The 19,805-nt window shown below is 40.6% G+C and overlaps 2 protein-coding genes across 4 annotated transcripts in view; one reads left to right on the top strand and one right to left on the bottom strand.

Annotated features, from left to right (window-relative positions):
- STN1 (STN1 subunit of CST complex) overlaps positions 1-8,645 on the bottom strand; it is a 45,292-nt gene extending 36,647 nt beyond the window's left edge. The window contains exon 1 of the mRNA XM_063405369.1: positions 8,511-8,645. The gene's annotated coding sequence lies outside the window, so the exon portion shown is untranslated. The remainder of the gene's footprint in view (positions 1-8,510) is intronic.
- Positions 8,646-9,399: 754 nt separating this feature from the next.
- The window catches only part of SLK (STE20 like kinase), a 48,988-nt gene continuing 38,582 nt past the window's right edge, over positions 9,400-19,805 (top strand). For all 3 annotated transcript variants that reach the window (XM_063405367.1, XM_063405368.1, XM_063405366.1), the window contains exon 1: positions 9,400-9,549. In XM_063405367.1, coding sequence (XP_063261437.1) covers positions 9,400-9,549 — 150 coding nt within the window. The remainder of the gene's footprint in view (positions 9,550-19,805) is intronic.

The raw sequence follows: 19,805 nt of genomic DNA, 5'->3' as shown, positions 1-19,805 counted from the left end.
ATGAGTCAGAATTTACATGAAAATTCATAGGACTACAGAGCACTCCATTACAACCTGAGACTGCAAAATAATTAACCTATGATTTGGTCTAGGCACACAGTTGTGATTTGAAGTAAAATATTTCTGACACATACCAAAGCTTTAGATTATGACAGACCTGCTTAATGTTCTGAAATCAATTTGCATTTTATTTTGCTGTGGAAGTGAACATTTTAACTGTACCAGAACACTGTGAGACTGTGCATGGAACATGATGTCAAATAGCCCTGTTGCTGATATACACAGAGTAACTCAGACTAATTTTGAAATCTCAGTTCCATCTAGAACCATCATAAACGTCGTGAGAATACCTAAAGGCTGAGATTTCTCACTTGGAGTGCTTTTGGAAGATTGAGACCTAATTGTTACTCTTCTTTGAAAGATTAAAAAAGCTAGCTTGGCACTGATCTTTGATTCTAGTCCAGCTATTATTTGTTGTTTGGTTTATGTTATTCCAGAAAATTTTTTTTCACCTTCAAATAAAGACTCATAGAACTTCCTGTCTGAAGGTCCTTCTTGTAGAGAAATATTTAAACATGCCAAAAGCCAAATCTGTGCAAAATGTAAGGTGTGCATGGGGGAAGCATTGAACCCATACAGTATTACAGAATTATCTGCTTTACTGGGAGAAGTTTGAAGAACAAAGTAAGACCTTTGAATACAAGAACAAAGCTTTTGTTATGCTTTTCTAACGCTCCTCACACAGCTCCTTTGAGCCATCATCTAGGAAAAGTATCAAAAGGGTGGGTGTTTTGTATCAAAAGTGGTACAATTCCCAGCCTGCTACTCTGAATTTCTTTTGCAACTGGCCCTTCTTTCTGAGGACCAGGGCTCTTACACCTGAAACCAAGAACAGGATTTCTTAGTCCTACCCAGGCTGCTCAGAACTGAGCTCTAAACAGAAAAGTTTTGGAAATACCAAAGGTGTATAGATATTCTTAATTCCTTAAGACAAATTGTACTGCACAGTCCTTTACACTGGACTCTGTGAATAATCTGGAGGGTAGGTTCTTCTAAGGAAAGCTGGCTCATAATCATTTATCTTCAGCTACTAAACTATTAGAACCTGCTAAAAATTCAGAGATTGTCCTTTATTAACCTTTGGTTTAGGCAATTTTTTGTAATTCTCTGAGGGTGTTCTGAAATAATGAATAATTTACCGATGCTCCAGCTGAGGTCTGTCCAATATCATCACTGAGAGCTGGCTCAGGACTGATACAGAATAGCCCCAAACTGTTCAGGAATACCTGTCCTGACACATGAGTAGCTTCAACAACTCCTCTCCCTGTGGAGAAAAGACAGCTAGATATAAGACAGCTTAGTAATGATTTTTGCCCATCTTTAAAAACTTGTTCCAAATCCCATTGAAAGGCACTAAATGGACAGAATATTATTTAGATTCTTGAAAGAAAATACCTCCCTGATGACTGTGGCTGTAACTTCTTCCATGAATCACTGTCACAGTTAACATGATAAAGTCATTGCTATTTCCGACTTCTTGGTATGTAAAGAAACCAACAGCCTTTTATAAACTAATTTAAGTGTCTCCTTAATTGCATTTGAATTTCAATAAATGCCATTTCCTACCTCATGCTCTGAAGGGAAGTCACTCCTGTATACTCTATCCAGAAAGATACATTAGTGCTCAGTCAGAAGCCACAGGAATTATTTTTCATGTAGGTAATTTTCTTTTCTGGTATAATTCAGTCCATGTAATGTAATGGGCTTTTTTGGTTTAATCCATAAATATTGCACGGTGTACTATAAAACATAATTTTGAGGATCAGCTATTAAAGTTCCCCCCTGTCAAAAAATAAATGTTTCAGGACACTTGAGACAAAACGTGAATCACATCACAGTACTCTGTTTTGTCATGAGCAAGTGCTGGTGCCCAAAGTTTGCACAGACTATTGTGGACACACAATAGCTGCTGTTTGCCTTAACAATTGACATATTATTGCAGCTCCACTCATTGCTGCTGTACCAAGATGAGATCCTAGAGAAAACCAAATTCTACTTGACAACACAGTCAACTATTTATTTGTCTCATTTTCTACCTAGAAAGAGAAGAACATTGCACACAGAGAAATTATTAGACGTGGTTGTAATGCAAAAATAACATTATGCAATGAAAAACTTTGCTATTTTTTCAGTAAAATAACTTAAAGTCTAATTTTACATTAATAAACAGCTGGTATCTCACATTCTGTATGTTATTTCCCCTTCTTGCTAGTAGACCTATCTCCAGTATTATCCCACTGCAATGTTTCTTTTTGGGATATTACTAGAAGATCAGTAGTCTTTAGTGTTATCTTTTTGTCAGATTTTCATTTATTGTGTGTGTAGGAAATGTTCCCTCTTTGTCAGAATGGTATATTTTTAATAGTAATTGTAGAAGGCATAATAAACTTCCTGGTTATGCTTACCACATAACCAGGATTGGGTCTGATGGCTGGCCAGGCAGCCATAAAAGAAAACAGATTAAAGAATAATTCATTTTCATATTACAGAACAAGTTATTTGGTCCCAAGATTCCAGAGCTGATCAGGATCACAAGAGAACACAAAGTCCATTCTGGAAAAAAAAGGTTCCTGGGAAACAGTGAAAGAAAATAAGGATTTGCAGAAGGAAAAGCAGCAATACAGGCGGGGTTTACTGTTCTGACATTTTTTGTGCCAGTATTGACTGAGAGCAATACTGAGATGCAAAGCTACCTTTATCCCTTAATAAATTTCTAATCCTAGCTACTATGTGAACTAATGCAAATTGGAAAGCCACAAACAAAAAGAGCAAATCAGCTCATGACTGCTACGCAAGAGGAAAAAGCCTAATTACCATCTGGAGGAAAGGCAACCATGGTGCAGCATTTCAAGACATGCTTTCATGTGACTTCACTAAAGCTTCTAATATCCATCAGATGGAGGGGGCTCCACAAGTTTGAAATAATTTGCTTTGTGTTCATGTGCAGTTTTGATCAAATAAATCTTGTTTCAAATGAAATATAAACCTCAGATTATTAAAACGGTTAGAAGGAATACAACATTATAGCTCAAAGTAGTGGCATTTTAAAGGATATTATTATTTAAAAAGGAGTGTTTGAGATATACTTAGTTCTGTGAAAGATTATTATGGCCATCCTAATATGGAGAAAACTTTTATTAGACTAACTACTGTATGAAAAAATGCAACTATCCACCAGTGAAGCTCAGTATCTTAATATTAACTGAAAATTCCTATGAAAGGAGCTTTTTGAATTAATACAAACCAAAAAGCGTGCAGCCTTCTTGAAAAGCTTTACCATGAGGATCTGAAGTTCTTAATTGCATTAGTCAGTTAATCAAAGAGAATCAGCTATGTAAGTCTCAAGTTGTTGATGCATTCCATTAAATCTGAGGTTTGCTGCTCACTCCCCTACAAAGATATATGACTATTTCTGAACATCAGTCTTGAAGAGGGTTTTCTTGCAGATCAACTGGAAGCAATAAAAAAACCCCATTTTTTGCTATAGCTTCAATAATGTCAGCAAATTAAAAATTGAATGCTTTTGACATGCCATGTTTCCAAGAAATATTCTTGTATTATTTCTTGAAATATTTGATCCTTATTCAAATTTTGATATTTATATTATTGCTTTTTCTTCTGCCATTTAATTTCAGATAAAGTCTATTCAATAAAACATTGCAGGTTTACTTGGAAACATTCAGGTAATTTGGCAATTTTTATATTTGCTCTGTCATCATTCTCAGAAGTGTTGCTGACATCAAGAGAAATGCAGTCCAAGAGTTCTGTTGGTAGCCGTGTCTCCATAGGTAAGAAGAACTCCTAATATATGTTAGCAGGAGAACTCACACAGTCAAATACTATGATAAAGGTAAGTATCTAAAATGGGGAAGGTGAATTGCCCCCTGAAGATACATTTCTCCACTGACTGCTAAAAAAGTATGACAAATTTAGATTAAACACAGAACTTTCTGAAGCTGAGATTAGATCAATCTTATTCCTAAACATTTTAACCCTGAATGTTTTTTTTACTGCAAACATGAAGTAATAGCCTTATATGTTGAAGCTTCCAAATGCCACGTGTTTCAATGGCAATTCTTAGCTGAACTGAAATAAGGCATTAAAAAACCCCAAACCATGTAATAAATAGTAGTATACCCAAGTTATTGATCAGAGCCTGAGTATTGATTCTGGCTAATGAGATAGAGGCAAGCTCTTCAGTGTCCAACCTCTAGTCTTATAATTTTTTCCTGTTTATATTATATATGACTGAACTATTCCTGTTACTCATATCATAAAGGGTCATAAAATACCGAGTACAAAACAAAGTCTCTTTTTGACTCTGCGTAACAGAAAGAGAAGTCTCTAAGACACATCTCTATCAATGGCACATTTATGAGAAAGGCTTTAGGAGTGCTGCATATGTAGCACATACAGCACAACCAAGGGACCAGCCCAGCCAGCACGGCTTTGGGGGAGGCAGGTCCTGCTTGACCAACTTGATATTTTTTGAGCAGATGATTCACCCAATGGGTGAGGGAAAAGCTGTGGGTGTTGCCCACCTGGACTTCAGGGAAGTCTTCTGTTCTGTCCCCCAGCATTCTCCTGGAAAGGCTGGCAGCCCGTGGCCTGGGCAGGGGCTCTCTCTGCTGGCTCCAAACCTGCCGGGGTGGCCGGGCCCAGAGCACGGTGGTGAAGGGGCCACAAGGGCTGTCCCAGGGATCAGAGCTGGGTACAGCCCTGTTTAATTTCTGTATCAATGATGGGGGAATGGAGGGCACCCTCTGAGAGTTCACAAATAGCACTAAGCTGGGCAGCAGTGCTGATCTGCTGGAGGCCAGGAAGGCTCTGCAGAGGCATCTGGGCAGGCTGGATCAATGAGCTGAGGCCAGTGGAGTGCAGCTCAGTGAGGGGATGTGCCAGGTCCTGCTCTCGGGTCACAACAGCCCCATGCAGGGCCACAGGCTGGGACAGAGGGGCTGGAGAGTGACCCAGAGGAGAACCAGGGACACTGGTCAACAGCAGTTTGTCATGGGCCAGGAGCTGCCCAGGTGGCATCCTGGCCTTTATCAGAAACAGTGTGGTTAGAGGACCAGGACGGGGATCATCCTCCTGCACTGGGTTAACTAGAGTGACCTAGAAGCTACATTGGTGCCTACAACTGAAATGAGCCCAATACAGCACAAAACATTAACTTTGGGAACAGATCAGAGGAGAAATGGCAGAGCCTATAAAAAATGCCACCACATAACTGGAAAATATCAATAAAAACACAGGGTACATTGATTAAAGAAAACAGAAAGGACAGTGCTGAGTGCCAAAGGTGACAGACAGATTAAGACGGATGAAATAAGAATTATAGTTCAGATTTAACCACAAACAAGCCACCTGTGACCTTACAGCAGTTTAATGAGCTCAATCACCAGAAAGAATTTTGCAGATCAGTGAAAGTGTGGGTGGACAGAAAGTCAAGACAATATAAAAATACACCATTAAATATTTTGAAGGAACTGAAGACAGAATGTAGGACTGCAGTGAAAGGGCAATATATGCTGTGAGGAACACACTTCAAATTAAATTTCTGAAGTGTTTACTTTCAATTAAGAGAAATTGGAGCAGTTTAAAAGAAACAAAGATTAAGGAGTTAGGAACAGTGGCGAGTGTAAGTGATTGAATCAATGAGAAAGGATGGTGATACTAAGCAGCAGAAAGTACAAAGGAGACTTCTAATTCACAAAGAGCTGAGAAAGATTGTCATGAAGAGTTTACAGCTATTTTAAGCCACTATTTTTGATGCACAATCAAGATAGTTCTTCAACATCTTTACTCTAACATCTTCCTCTGACATTTAAAGGAAGCTATGAATTTTCAAAAAGCATTGTTTTAAATTCCTAAAGGAGAAATTTTAATATAATTCACTTTTACCTTTTTATCCTTACCATCTGGAAACATTTACAGTTGCTAAAACCTCCTGCTATCAGGAACAAAAAAACCACACACACAAGATCCAGGCTTCATACAGCCCCCTCCAAACCAGGCTGTCACAGCAAATTGGGAAGAATTTGCTACTACCACTTAACCTTCATCTTATAGAGTTTATTTTCAGGATTGAGTGGCAAGCTGTAACTCCAGGGTGAAAGAATAAGGGGAAAAAATAAGACATAGTCACAGTTTTTCTTTTCATATATCCTGGTTTTATCTTTAATTACTTATTCAAGAGTAAGAACAAAAAAGTTAAAAGCAAAACCTTATCACAAGATTAACTGCTTCCTTCTTGTGCCAGACTTTCAATTTATATGACTATATGAATGTTATATGAATATAAAGCTCCCTGGAACAGGAAGACTCTGGTTATATGAGTCCAAAGCAACACACATGCAGTACCTGCTAACATTGAGTCCTTAGTAGGATGGCACGAACGCTCTGCTCCCAGCGAGCCTCTTCTGTCACACCCAAACTGACACACACAGAGATGCTGTGTGAACTGTGCACAGCACAGGTTTATCAGCAGAGCTGGGGCACAACCAGGCCCTGCTATCCCTGCCCAGAACTGCCAGCGCAATTCCTCTTGTTCATATTAACTTACAAAATTTTCTTTTAGTTTTGCATTTCTTTCCAGTTATTACAAACTCTAACATTCACACATAAACATCCCCCACCCCCACTCCATTGCCATTAACCCTGAGGCTAAAGAAAAGATAATCCTGCCTAAATACAAAGGATTCTTGCTATGGCTCTTTGATTCCTTTTCCACCCCATCCTCTATCAACCAGTCAGTTTAAACAGACCTACAGAAATTAGTCCCAAAGCACTTTTTATCCAACAGAAAGCAAGTTAAAATCAAAATGTTACATTACAAATATTAACAAAATTATTAAGCCATCACTGTATTTTAATATCCAAATCAAAGCTATCTTCCCATCTGAAGGTGGAAAAAATAGAGAGGAAAAATAAATTGAACTTTAAAAATTAAAATGTCAGAAGGTAAATCGCTGCTGGTAACACTCTATTATTGTACTTAATTCAAACTATCTGAATGAAACTTGCATATGAAATTAATAGGTGGAGCCAGCCAGCCAGATCACAGAAGAGAAAACAGCTCCTTTGGATTGCAGTTGTTTGGTGTTTTTGCCCTCACACACAGAAGCAGTCTTGGTTCTGACAACCTCCTTAACAGTTTTACCTTTTGTGGCCAAGCTATCAGTACAAGGAACCCATAAAGCCCAATATCATTTTTGAGAAACAAACGCTGATTATTACAACAAATCAGTTTAGCAACAGTACTTGAAAGGCTCTCTATTCATAGGGTGGGACTAGCCGTGAAACTGATTTTATACAGTTTAAAGAAATTGACTCATGACAGAACACTGTTGTTCGATTCATAAACGCCTTGTGTCAGGGGCATCTCAATGCCTCATTATTATTATTATTGAATTTACACGCGGACTACCCTCCTTATACAGCACACTATTGTCACGTTAATAAAATGGTCTGGGGAATGATGCACACCAGAGGCTTGATCTTCAGAAGCCCATCATGCAGCTTAAGTTAATGGCAATTGCAGGCACTCAGGTTCATACGAGGATAAGGCATTACACGATTTTCCCCGGGTGTTTGTCTCACTGTCAGATGTCCCTGAGGTCTCAGATCGCCTCAGCAGCGGCGGGATCGGCTCCCTGCCTGCCACAGCCCGAACTGTGTCCCCATGCCTGCTAATTGCCCCTCATCCAGGCAACGGGAACGCCTCTCGCTTTCCAGTGAGGAAACGCCCCACGTTTGGTGGCATGTACACAACACAACAATTAAAATACAATTATACTTCAAGGTGAGGAAGGAATCACTTGTGGGAAGAGAAGGTTGGGAGATAAGGAAATCCAGGCCTGTCCCAGTGATTAAATAAGATACCGAAGATACCAAACGGGCAGCACACGAACATCACACCCTGCTGTGACAGAAGATAAACCAGTAGCAGGTCTAGGGACAGCACCGGACCGCAAACAAAAGAAAAGGTCTTCCAACGTCGTCTTTTGCTATCAACACTTTCCTCAGAGCTCCACGTCCAAGCCCAAGCCCCTCAGGAGGCACCGCCTGCCCACAGCGCTCCTGGCACACAGAGGGAGCCCCTCACGGCCCTTCGGCTCCCGTGGCGGGGCTGGGGATTCAGGGCTGAGGGGAAGCTCAGTGTCGGCCGCCTAGGGAACATCACCCTCTGCCACAGGGCTGGGGACACTCTTCCTGCACGGGATAGCGGAGCGGCAGGGAGAGAGGCGGGGGTGTCCACCGTATTCAGAGGAAAAAGGGCCCCTCTGCCACACGCCCCTCCCGTTACGGCACACAGCGAACTAAAGGGAAACAGGACAGAGGGAACGACAAGCACTCAATCCCCACGCCAATGCTGCTATCCTGCTCTGAGGTACGGCCTGGTGGGGGGGGAAGGCGCCCCCTCCATTTTGAGCCCGACACCGACTTACCCGCCCGGAGCCTCCGTGCGCTCCGATTGGCTGGGGCCGCCGCGGCCGCGTCACGTGGGCAGGGCAAGCCCCGCCTCTTCCCCCGCCTGTGCCGGGCCCGAGCCGTTGGCGGGGGAGGGTCGCGCGCGTGCTGCCGGTGCGGCGCGTGCGCACGCGCGGGGGGAACGGGGGAGCCGTGGGGGCGCGCGCTGCTGCGCGTGCGCCGGCGGCGGAGCGGCGGGAGGGGCGCGAGGCGGTTCCGGGAGCGCGGGAAGAGGGGCGGGAGCGCGGGGCGCACGCGCCAGCGGCGGGCGGGAGCGAGGGCGGAGGGGGCGGGGGTGCCGCCGGTGCCGCCCCGCAGGAAGCGGAGCCGCCCGGGCCGACAGGGCGAGGGAGCGAGCGAGTGCGAGAGAGGCCGGCAGCGAAGCGTCATTTTCCGCCGCTGTGCCACCCCGGGACGCCGCTCCGCGAGGACACCGGCCGGGAGCCTGGAGCGGGACAGCCTCCGCCCCGCCCTGCATCCGCCCCGAGCGGCGAGGCGGGACGTGAGCGCTCCCGCTGCCCGGCGCGCAGCGGCTGCCTCCTCCCAGCGGAGCCGTGACCCCTCCTCCTGCTCCGCCGCCGCCCGTCCCGGGGAGGGAGCCCGGCACTTGTTGCTGCCGCGATGGTGACCGGCACGGCCGAGTAGGGGCCGCCGAGCCCGAAGGGGAGAGCAGCGCCGAGCCCGGCCCGGTACGGGGCATCGCGGGCTGTTGTCTCCCCGCAGCGCCCGGCGGGGCGGCGCTTCCCGGGCGACGCCAAGACTTCTGTCTCCGCGTGGGAATCGCGCCCGGCATCACCGCCCGCGCCAGGTGCTCCCGGCGGGCTGAGGGGGCACCGCCGCCCGCCCCGGCCCTCGGCGGCAGCCAAAATGTCCTTCTTCAACTTTCGTAAGATCTTCAAGCTGGGCGGCGAGAAGAAGAAGAAACAATACGAGCACGTCAAGAGGGATTTGAACCCTGAGGAGTTCTGGGAAATCATAGGAGAGCTGGGCGATGGTGCTTTCGGTAAAGTGTTCAAGGTAAGGGCGGGCAGTGCGGGTCGCCTGTGTTGCTCATAGCTGGGAAATGACTCGGAGCGCTGCCTGTGCCCGCGGCGCTGCCTGGGGCTCGCTGTCTGCCGCTCCCTCAGCTCGGCATTCCTGCTGGCAGCGCCCGGCTCGGGACAGCTCGGCCGGGGCGCTGCGGGGGGATCCCGGCGCCTCTTGGCCACGGGGCCTCGTGAAACTAAAGATAGAAAAGATCTATTAGGTCATTGTCCCGCCTTCTGCTCCACCCTGCCCGCTGCTGGATTGCTCACTTCTCTGTGTTTGGGGTTTTTTTGGGACTCGTGTGCGGTATGGCTCCTATCCTTACAAAGACAGCGTTTTCTTAGATCCGAAGTTCATACTTTTTTATTCCCCCGTAAGGAAGGAAGCCCCCGAACAGTTAAACTGGCTCCCGTGCCTCGTGCAGTGTGCAGAGCCAGGCTGTGGCTTTAATGGGCATTCTCCCATCTTGTTCCATGTGGAGTTGAATTAAATAGCTGCGTTCTCTTGGCTTTCCCTGTGTGGCGGAATTCATGTGTTGGCTCTCCTAACTTCTCGCAGTTGTTTGCTCTTTAAATCTTTAAGTGCACTGGTACAAGTAGGGTTTTTAAGGATGCTTATCTAGAATTTATCAAGCCGAGTAGACTACAGTGACATAGATACAACCCGGCTAGTGTTTGACAAGACTTTAGCTTTCAGGCAAATCTTCAGCTGCATTGCCCCTTTCTAAAAGGGTGTTAATGCTGCATGTTTGGTTTATGAATAGCGTGGAAAAAAATCCTCATGGGTAAGCAAGAGAAAATTGAGAACTGACGTGAATTGAAGCTAAGGAGCAGGTTCTGGAGACTAAGAAAAAATAGCATGAGAGGATGGCATTTACAGTGTTTCTGAAAGCTAATTCGGTCAAGAAACATTTCTATTTAGAGTACTGCATTTGAGAGTTTATGAAATCTGGGTACTCATGAAACTTGTTCTATTTCTGGTAGAAGTTATTTTAGGTTCTGTTGTACTGTGGTGGTATCACCTGTTTGTAAATTTGAGCAGAAGTGCCACAGTAAGTTCAGAATGTTAGGTGGGGTCATTGCACCCAAGGAATTTGTGTCAATGTTTTATATTAAGAGTACGTAGTTTATTTGGATGGTGGTGTAATACACAGTCTAGATGGTGGTTCTCATGTAATTTTTGATGATTAGAGTTTTGGGTTTTTTTTCTTTGAAATGCCTGGGAATATGTCTGAAGTTACTGTATCATAAAGCCTGCTCACTACAAAAACGTCACATCTCTAACAGCACTTGCAGAGTATTAAAGTTTTAATTTGCGCTGCAAAGTGGAGTTTTGATTCCCATTTTCTGAATATATGCCTCAGATATAATAGTAAATGTGTTTTTTGTTTTCCGCTTCCCCCACGTGCACTTCCCCTCCCATCCCCAAACCTTCTCTCACTTCATCTGTAGGCATGTCTGTATTAACAACAGTAGTTCAGGAAGGTGTCTGAGCAGGGCAGCTGGTAAAACTTGCATTTCAGTGTACTACACAAACAGGAGAATGTTTTCCACTTGGATGTAATTTTTCACTTCGAGATTTATTTCTGACTGAAATGAGAGAGTTCACTGTTGGAATTGATCGCAGACAGAATTACACATGTGGTTGCTCTGGTCAAATTGTTGAAGTTGGCCCTTATGAGAGTTAACAGGCGGTAGTCCTGGAAAAAAATTCCCATTAAAAAAAAAAGAAGTAGGTTACTGCATGTGTTCATCAGCATTCTTTTTGTTTCCATCTAGTTTGAGAAGGAGGCTTGCACACAGATACAAACTGTACTTGTGTTCCTGCACTGAGCACTCTTCCCAAGAAACAGTGTGGAAAGCAGGAAAGGTGTGTTGTGTTGTTCTTTCATGGACATACACCTCAAATGAGAAGCTGCAGGAAAAGACATTCAGTCCTTCTCAAATTTCGAATTCAAAACTAAAAGCCAGAACAAAGCTCTCAAGAATGCTTGAAGACTTTGTCTTTAGGTAATGGATGTGTGGGGGTTGGGGTTTTCATTTTGTGTAATGGATTTTGTTTTATTTGCCAACCCCCCCATCACCCTAGCATCAGTTACATTTGCCAAAAGTACATTTGCCTTTATTTAAGATCTTAGGATCTGTGTGTGACAGCATTTTGGCAGATGTATGTTAAAATGGAATTGCCATATAAATAAGTCATTGTATACTTTGAATTTCTAAAAAGTAGGTTAAATTGGTTACATGCTATGATTTCCCATAGAGGAGTAATTGGTTTAGTTGTGTAACTGATCTTCTGAGCGAAGTGTCAAATATTTAAATAAAAACTCAAAAACAACTTTAAATGATTCTGACAGTACTGGGAAGCCTTGCTGATTAAATTATTTACTTAAAAATGCTGTTCAGTGATAGCTAATTTTGTGTACAAAAGTCTTAAGGGTATTGAAAACTTGTGATCTATTCCCCTTTTTTGCAATCAAGTACAAGGATCTTGGTTTTTTGGTTGTTTTTTTTTTAATACCTTAGCCAGATTTCTAGAAGGGCTTATTTCTTTTGAAGCTGTTTGTTGAAGCATTCTAAGGTTTTTGAGTTCTGACAATTCATACATTTGTATTCATGGACTTCTAAGTAATGTTTAGTAATACTCTGTTTCAGCTGCTGTTGCAAGTCTCTTGTGATCAGAGGAGCTCTGTAATTGCAGATTTCAGATGGCAAAGGTTTATAGCCATGTAGGACTTTTTTATTCTGCCCCTCTTCAGGCTCGTCAAAGAGGCCACTTCTAGGCTGTTTTCTTTTTGCTTTTGGCTTATGAATAATGGTGTGGTTTTCTGTCCTTTTACAATTTATAGATCCTTGCAGTACTTCAGTGTCAGGTGATGGCCCTTGAAGAGAATTTCGAGTTTCCTGATGATAGAATTTTTTTCCAGTCTCTTTTACGTGCTTTTCATGGATTATTTAGAATTACTGAGTGGACTTCTAGAGTTCTGATAGACACTGGAAATGCATAATATTAGCACTGGAGGCTGATTTCAACTTTGAAATTTGGCAGACACAAAAAAACCCTAAAACAAAAGAGGGACAGTTTGAAACTTCTCTTGATCTGAGCCCTGAAAAAACATAGGTTTTTTTGTAATTACAATCAGTTTGCTTTAGAAAGTAGTTACATTATTATATCATGTTGCTGTATTGTGTGTTCTAGTACCCTGTTGTGTCAGATCACAATTCTGGGCACATTGTAAACATTGCTTTAAGGTAGATCAGTGTGTTAATGACTTTTATCAGCTGTAAACTGCTTTCTGAACTCCCAGAAGTAAATGTTCAGATGATGTGAAAACAGACCTTTCACATGCCTGATGTGATCTGTGGCTCTTTCTTGCTACAGATAAACATCATTAATGAAAATGCAGATATCTTCCTCAGTTAATCTTTTTAATTAAATGAAGTCTTGGGCCTATATTTCAGTAAAATTTGCCAGCCTCTTTTGGCAGTTAGAACATTGTACACTCATATAGAAGACTTAAATTGCAGAAAGGCATTTTCATAGTGTCTAGTTTTCATCTCTGAGCCCTTTACTAGAGGATACTCCTCCAAGAAATTAATGTACTTTTGGCCATGATTATGATTATTATGGGTACCATCTGCACAAATGTACTAATTTTAAGTCTTCTGTGGGAACAGATTCTATAGAGGTAAAACATATGTGACACTATACAATATAAGACAGAGTATCTCTATATGGTATGTGTATATAGAGATAATATATAGTGTATATATATTTTAATTATTATTAAAGAATCCATTGGACTTGTCTTGCTTTTTAATTTCATTCTCACTTCTTTGTTTGAACTGGAGTGTTCTGCCCCTTGATAGTATCTCATTCATTACAGTAAATGTAAGATGTTGGAAGCATTGTGTATACAAAATTCTCATAGGAGTTCAGAAAATGAAATAAAAACTTCATATGAAGTTCCTACCACAAGCTTTCCAGCTCTGAGCAATTAACTGGTGCTTGGTTAAAAAAAAAATCTGTTTTTTCTTTAGGTTCTGAGAAGAAATGTGCAAGCTGATAACCATAATCGTGGTGAACAGCATTACCCGATTGCATTATCTTCTGAAAATTATAGCTACATTAAGTGTTCATATTTACTTCTATTGGCAGCAGTGACCAGCTCATCTCTGGCTGGTGGTAGTGGACTTTTGACAGCAGTGTTTCTTCAAGTCCAATAATCAAATGGTGTTGTTTCATTTAAGTTAAGCTTTTGTATCTGTATTTGAAGCCATCTTATCTATAATGTACCTATATGACTTACAGGACAGCTAGGTTTTGCCTTAATGTCTTCTACATGAGGTAGAAACAAATAGAATTTTTAAGTAGTGATTTAATAAGACTGGACCAATTATATCATTTAATGATCATGTGTTCTTAATTCCTTTTAATGTTTAAATATGAACTGACTGCTGGTAGCTGCTTAGAAGTACTTTTTTTGTGTACCACTAACATAATAACTTATTTTCTCATCCTAGAAAATGCATTAATTATTCTGACCTATAAACAAATTTAAGACAGAGCAAGGAGAATTTATACTCTTTAATTTCTTTGGTCTTACAGTACATTGTTCTAAATTCCTGCACTTGGGTATTTCAACTTGAAATTATCCAGATGATAGTAATGTACCATGCTGCTTCCTAGGGTGGATATCTTTAACATCTGTAACCTAGGAACCCCAGATTTTGACCACTTACTTAATATCTAAGCTTGAAGCACAGATAGGCTTTGTTTTTTCTACTCTTTATCTTTTTACTCATGTGGTGTCTTTAGTTCCACTAATTCTTTAGAAGAATTTGGTGGAGCTGTTGAAACTTTGCAGACATTCTTTTGCTTGAGTTTGTCTGAAGTCCTTTGTTAGGTAGTAGTTGGAAGATAAATTAATATTTGAAAGTTTGCAGTCAAACACGGTGTTTCACAAAGAGGTTTCATGTGTGACTGCCATACGCTCAGACCTGGAAAGAAACAGCAGGTGAAAATGTTGTAAATTGAAGTTCAGTACAGAAGAATGAATCAGTGGTGCAGAACTCTTGGCAATTTTGATTAAAATTGTTTGCTATACCAAATACATTTTCTTCTAATTTATTTTCATTCATAATTGACTGTATAAGTTGACCTCTCATTAAAGTGGAGCAGTAAAATGGTGCAGTTGCCCTCAGGAGATCTGAATTAATAATATTCTCTTAAGTGCTATGTTGCTTTGTTTAGCCATTGAGGCATTAGTAGATAAAAGAGATATGAGAGTTGATTTACTCTCAAGAGAGTAATGTATAAGGTGTATAACATTTTAAATATGTAGTCTAAGTAAATCAGAACTAAAACTTAAAGCTTGCTATGAGCAGTAATCTCTGTAAAAGTAGCCTGAGTATGGTAGGGCTGCTGTGAATGATGAAAAAAGATGGAAGACAGTTCATAGAAGGCAAAGGATTGTGATCTTGCTGATCAGCTTGGTGACTTGCCCTACAATGTTATCTTTATTTTCACACTATTGCAGTTTTAGCCTGATTAGAAGATAGCAGATAAGGAAAAGGCAATATCGCTGTTTCAAACTCTGAGAAATCTGTCAAGGGGAAAGCTTTACAGTGCTCTTTACACCTATTGTCACTCCAGCTAAGTTTTCTGAGGAAATGGTAGTGCCACAAAGTCATCTGTAAATTGTAGATTGAGATAAAGTTCTTGATTGAAATGGTTACTTGTTCTTACTTTTTCCTTTTTGTCTGTAGCAAGGAAATATTGGAAAGGAGCATAACACATATCTCTCACTTTTTGGACATATTTGCATCACTTGGCTTGAAATCAGCATCACAATACTTAACTTATGAGTAATGTATTGTCTGTCTGTTGCATTTGGAACTAAAACTGCAGCCAAGTTTGTGCAGGATAATTATAGAATGCTTATGATCAGTTCTTGGTAAGGCAGTCATCTTTTCCAAGGTGTCACCATAGTAAAGTAAACTATTTTAAACTCTAAGTAAATAGGAAATAATTATTTGATTTTATTCATGTTTATTAAGTTCCCTTTTGGTTTTTTTCATGTTATCTCATATATGTCTTAGCTAACTGTTTGTGTAACTGTTTGGACTGTGGTTTCTTGTCTGGAAAGTAAAACTTCAGATTTCAGGCATAAGCTAAATGTGGCTGTTTCAAATCAAAGAGATTGCAGAATGAAGCTTCTTTAAGCTGTTCTGACTTGGTGAAATAATTATTCTCTCAAGTCACATGCACTCCATTTAATTAAATAGTTCTACTATGGGTTTTGGGGGGGTGTTTGTTGTTTTTTTGGGTTTGTTAATGGTTTTGTAGACAATATGGTTAAACCTTTAATCCTTGGCAGGGTCCTACAGAAACACAACCCTCCAAGTAGTAATACATGCTGCTATTGCAGAGCAATAGTTGAAAAGTTTCTTTTGGTAATGACTCAAATTTCAGCTTTGACCACCCTGTAAACAATATATTAGAAATAACTTGTTGGATTTGTATATGCGAACATCCCAATCTCCAGTTTGGGATTTCTTTTTATTTTATTTTGTCGTTGTTTAAATTTAGGAATTCCATGTTTCATGGGCCATGACCTACATTTTGAGAATCTCCTAAAATTGTAAACATCATTTTCCTTCAATGACAGTTGTGTCTGTGTTCAAGAGGAGTCTGTAATTAAACTCACTGATTGGAGATTTTAACTACATTCCTTGAGACCCTGGTGGCTGATGTGTCATTTATAAAAACTTTTTCAGTCTTTGCTTCTTTGTGCTTCCCCAATAACCTTTAATTATGTTCAGATTATACACAGAGTTGACAAATCCATAGCGTCTCACCTCTTTTGCCTATTGTCTTATTTTACAGGATCTGCCAAATTACTCAGCTACAATGCTTGTACCATCTTTTCTTTTGATACTGTTTGGATTGTTCCAGTTTTCTGTGTTTAGTGATGGAAAAGCCATGAAATTTGCAGTTAGAAAACAAAGCAGACTGAATTAGTAGCACAGAAAGCAGATTGATAGCAGAGTAAAATAATGTGATTTTATAACTTTTCTCCAAAATCATATAAAATACCAACCCCCTCCAGTTCATATTTAATGACTTTATAACATGATTACACTTTATAACATGATTAAGTATAAAGAAATTTCAAGTCTCAGCTATAGCTCAAATATGTGGAAACACAGTTTCTCCACTCACAAATGGGAAACAAGACCCCGTATGTGTGGAATATGTTTAAAGGATGTCAGGCAATAAAAATTGTCCAAGTAGTATTCAATAAAAGCTAGTAGGCTACCTCAAACCACTTTGTAATGGTATTCGTGCTTCAACAGAAAATGAAGGCTCTACTGGAAATGTTGATTTTCCACTAGCAATTCAGATTTTCTGTTGAATATACTCTACATTCACAACACAAACCAACTGAAGTATATGAAGTAGCAGATTTACCTAAAGCAAAAAAAAATTGCAATAAAACGGTAATGTAAGATTCTTTTAATATTTTATTCACTTGCTTAAACTACCATACTTGGTTTTAGGAGGATATGGTGTTTCTTGAAGGAGTTCTCAATGTATTAAAAGTGACAATATTAGAGATGTACTTTTTTTTTTTAAACTATTTTGTATTAAGACTGGATTTTTAAGTATTTTGTGAGATTGCATATGTGTCTATAGAGAGGTTAATGTAAGGCAGCTGAGCATGAATGGTGATTTGGAAGCGAAGAGTGAGACACAAGGATTTCCTCTCTACCTTGCATGTTTATGTTTTTTTGCCATTTTCTATTTAGGTAATTGCCTGTAGCCTAGAGCAAGAAATTGCTCAAACCTAGACTCATGCTTGAGTCAAGTTCCACACAAAAGATATGGCTTTAAGAATATTCTGACTACCTGAGGCATGGTATTCTATGATATGATTTTCAAATTTTACTTAATTTCCTGTGGAGAAGAACATGAAGAAGTGAAAAAGACCATACTGCAACAGTCAAATCAATGTATTGATTAGTGTTTAAAATTTGCTAAATCTCTTGTTACTACAGAGGACTGTTTCCTTCAAGTGTCCATCCTGAAAATTTGTCTGTTGTTCCAGAAAATTTGAAAAGGAAGGATGCCATAGTGAATAAATGAACTTTATTGTTTTCAGGAAGATTTTTTCTGAAGCTGCAATAATGCAGATATTGAAAATGAGTGATTGAACAGAAAGTGAAGTTTTTTGTGGGGGAACCATTACCCCAGAACTGAAATTGTGCCTAGATCACAACTGGATTACTTGGTATGGAAGCAATGGTGAATCCCCATCCCAAGGCAGAACTGGGTTTTAATCCATTAAATTTAGTAATGAGTTGGGAGAAGACTCCCTTTGCTTTCTTCACATCTCTTTGAATGGCATTTTAGATCTGAGACTTGTGTAAGGAGGACTTTAAGGAACTGGGGTTTGTCTCTAGAAATGTTTAGTCATACCTGTGATTCAGAAGGTGTTCTGAGGAAAGTTACTGTAACTTTGTCAATGATAGTGTAATAACTTGGCAAGATTTAGACACATGATTTGATTCTTTATCTCATAGGTGATGGTTCTCCTCAAACAAATTTATACTGTAAAAACAAAGGTTTTCTCTAACATATCTAGATTGCACATTATAGAAGAAAACTTTTCACTTGTATTTCTAAATAGTATTTTGTCAGGAAAAGAGTTAATACCTTTGTAATCAAAAGGCAGCAAAACTTAATGGAGAAATGTTGAGTGCCTCAGCAAAAATTAAAATGTTGCAGCTAACCCTCATCTCCTTCACAACCATTGTCTCAATCAGGATTTATTCAATTCATGTGCTGCCTTTTTTATTTAGTAAAGTTCAGTCATGTTCCTGCCCCACCTTCAGCTTTTCCTGTTTGAATTGAAGAGGCCCAACCTTTTTAGTCTGCTTATTATAAGACAAGTGCTCGACCCTTTCATAATTTTGATTTTCCCTCTCATTCTCTTACTTGCTTAACTTCTGTGGATGCCACAGGTCTTACAGTTCGCCATTCAGGCAAACAGTTCTGACTTTTATTGCTGGATAGTCAAGGGTCAGAAGCTCAGGTCTGTGCAGCTACAGCACCCTGTGAGCTGTGGTCATCATGGGGGGATATAGTCAGAATAATCTGAACAGGAATTATGCCCAAAACAAACTCAAGTCATCCCAGTGATGTGGAGAAATGGATACTCTCAGAGTTAAGCCAAACTTTTTTACTCCTTCACTCTTTCCAGCTAGTTTTTGCTATTAGTGGAGATGTACTAACCAAGTTTAAAAGTCACCTGTCTGCTATTTTTCATCTCTCAGGGAAGGAAAGCGTGAAAGATTAAAAATCACCATTTAAACAATACTGATAAGTGTTTCCTATTGACAGGGGTAGCTGGGGTACCTGACGTCTCCTTTGCTCTTGGCTGCAGCAGGAATTTCAAACTGTGTGTTGGTAGCAAATACAGGTGTTCTGGTCAGCTGATTGAAGAACACAGTAAGCTGGTAGTTGATTTTGCATGTTGCATTTGAATAAAAACAAATGAAAACACCCCACACACTGGCCTTGACACTTAAAAGTGAAATATAAAAAGGAGCTCATGTACAGACTTGTTTCCTATTTGTGGTGTCTGTTTCAGTGTTTATTGATGCTGCTGTAAATTTGTGGCCTTTAGTGGCCTGACATCACTTTTAGCCAGTGCAATATAAAGATTATTCTGAATCCCTGGAAAGCACTAAAACAGCGTGGATCTGTGATATTTACTAGGTGAAAGAGTCAGCTACATCTTGCATTTTGTAAGTGCAGGAGTGCCAGTGAAATGATGAGTGGTAGGGTCTTACCGTGACTCTTTTCCACAACAGTTTCCGGCGGTGCAGGCAGGGTCCTGGCAGGGTATTGTCCTTCCCACATCCTTCCTTGTGACAGGCCTGGGCCTTGCCAACCCCGTGTTGATCTGGTTGAAGGAACTAAGCCACGCAAAAGCTGATTGTCCATGTAATCTTCTTGGCTGCCCAGACCAGCTCACGAGAGGGCCAGACAAGTGACGCTGCTAATGGAAGGGAAAATGGGCAGGACAGTGTCAGCATTGGCTTCAGTAGCTGTAAAAGGGTGGAATATTAATATTCTGGAGTTGTTAAGGTGTGTCAGATAAATGCTTTTTTCAGGACAAAAGAAAAAATAGACTTGTTCCACTTGTTCCTGTTGTAAGAGCCTTTTGCTATTAGCAACTG

This window comes from Prinia subflava, chromosome 9 (genome assembly GCF_021018805.1).
Source record: "Prinia subflava isolate CZ2003 ecotype Zambia chromosome 9, Cam_Psub_1.2, whole genome shotgun sequence".
Classification (NCBI taxonomy): Eukaryota; Metazoa; Chordata; class Aves; order Passeriformes; family Cisticolidae; genus Prinia; species Prinia subflava.
This window is presented reverse-complemented; position numbering and strand designations above follow the sequence as displayed.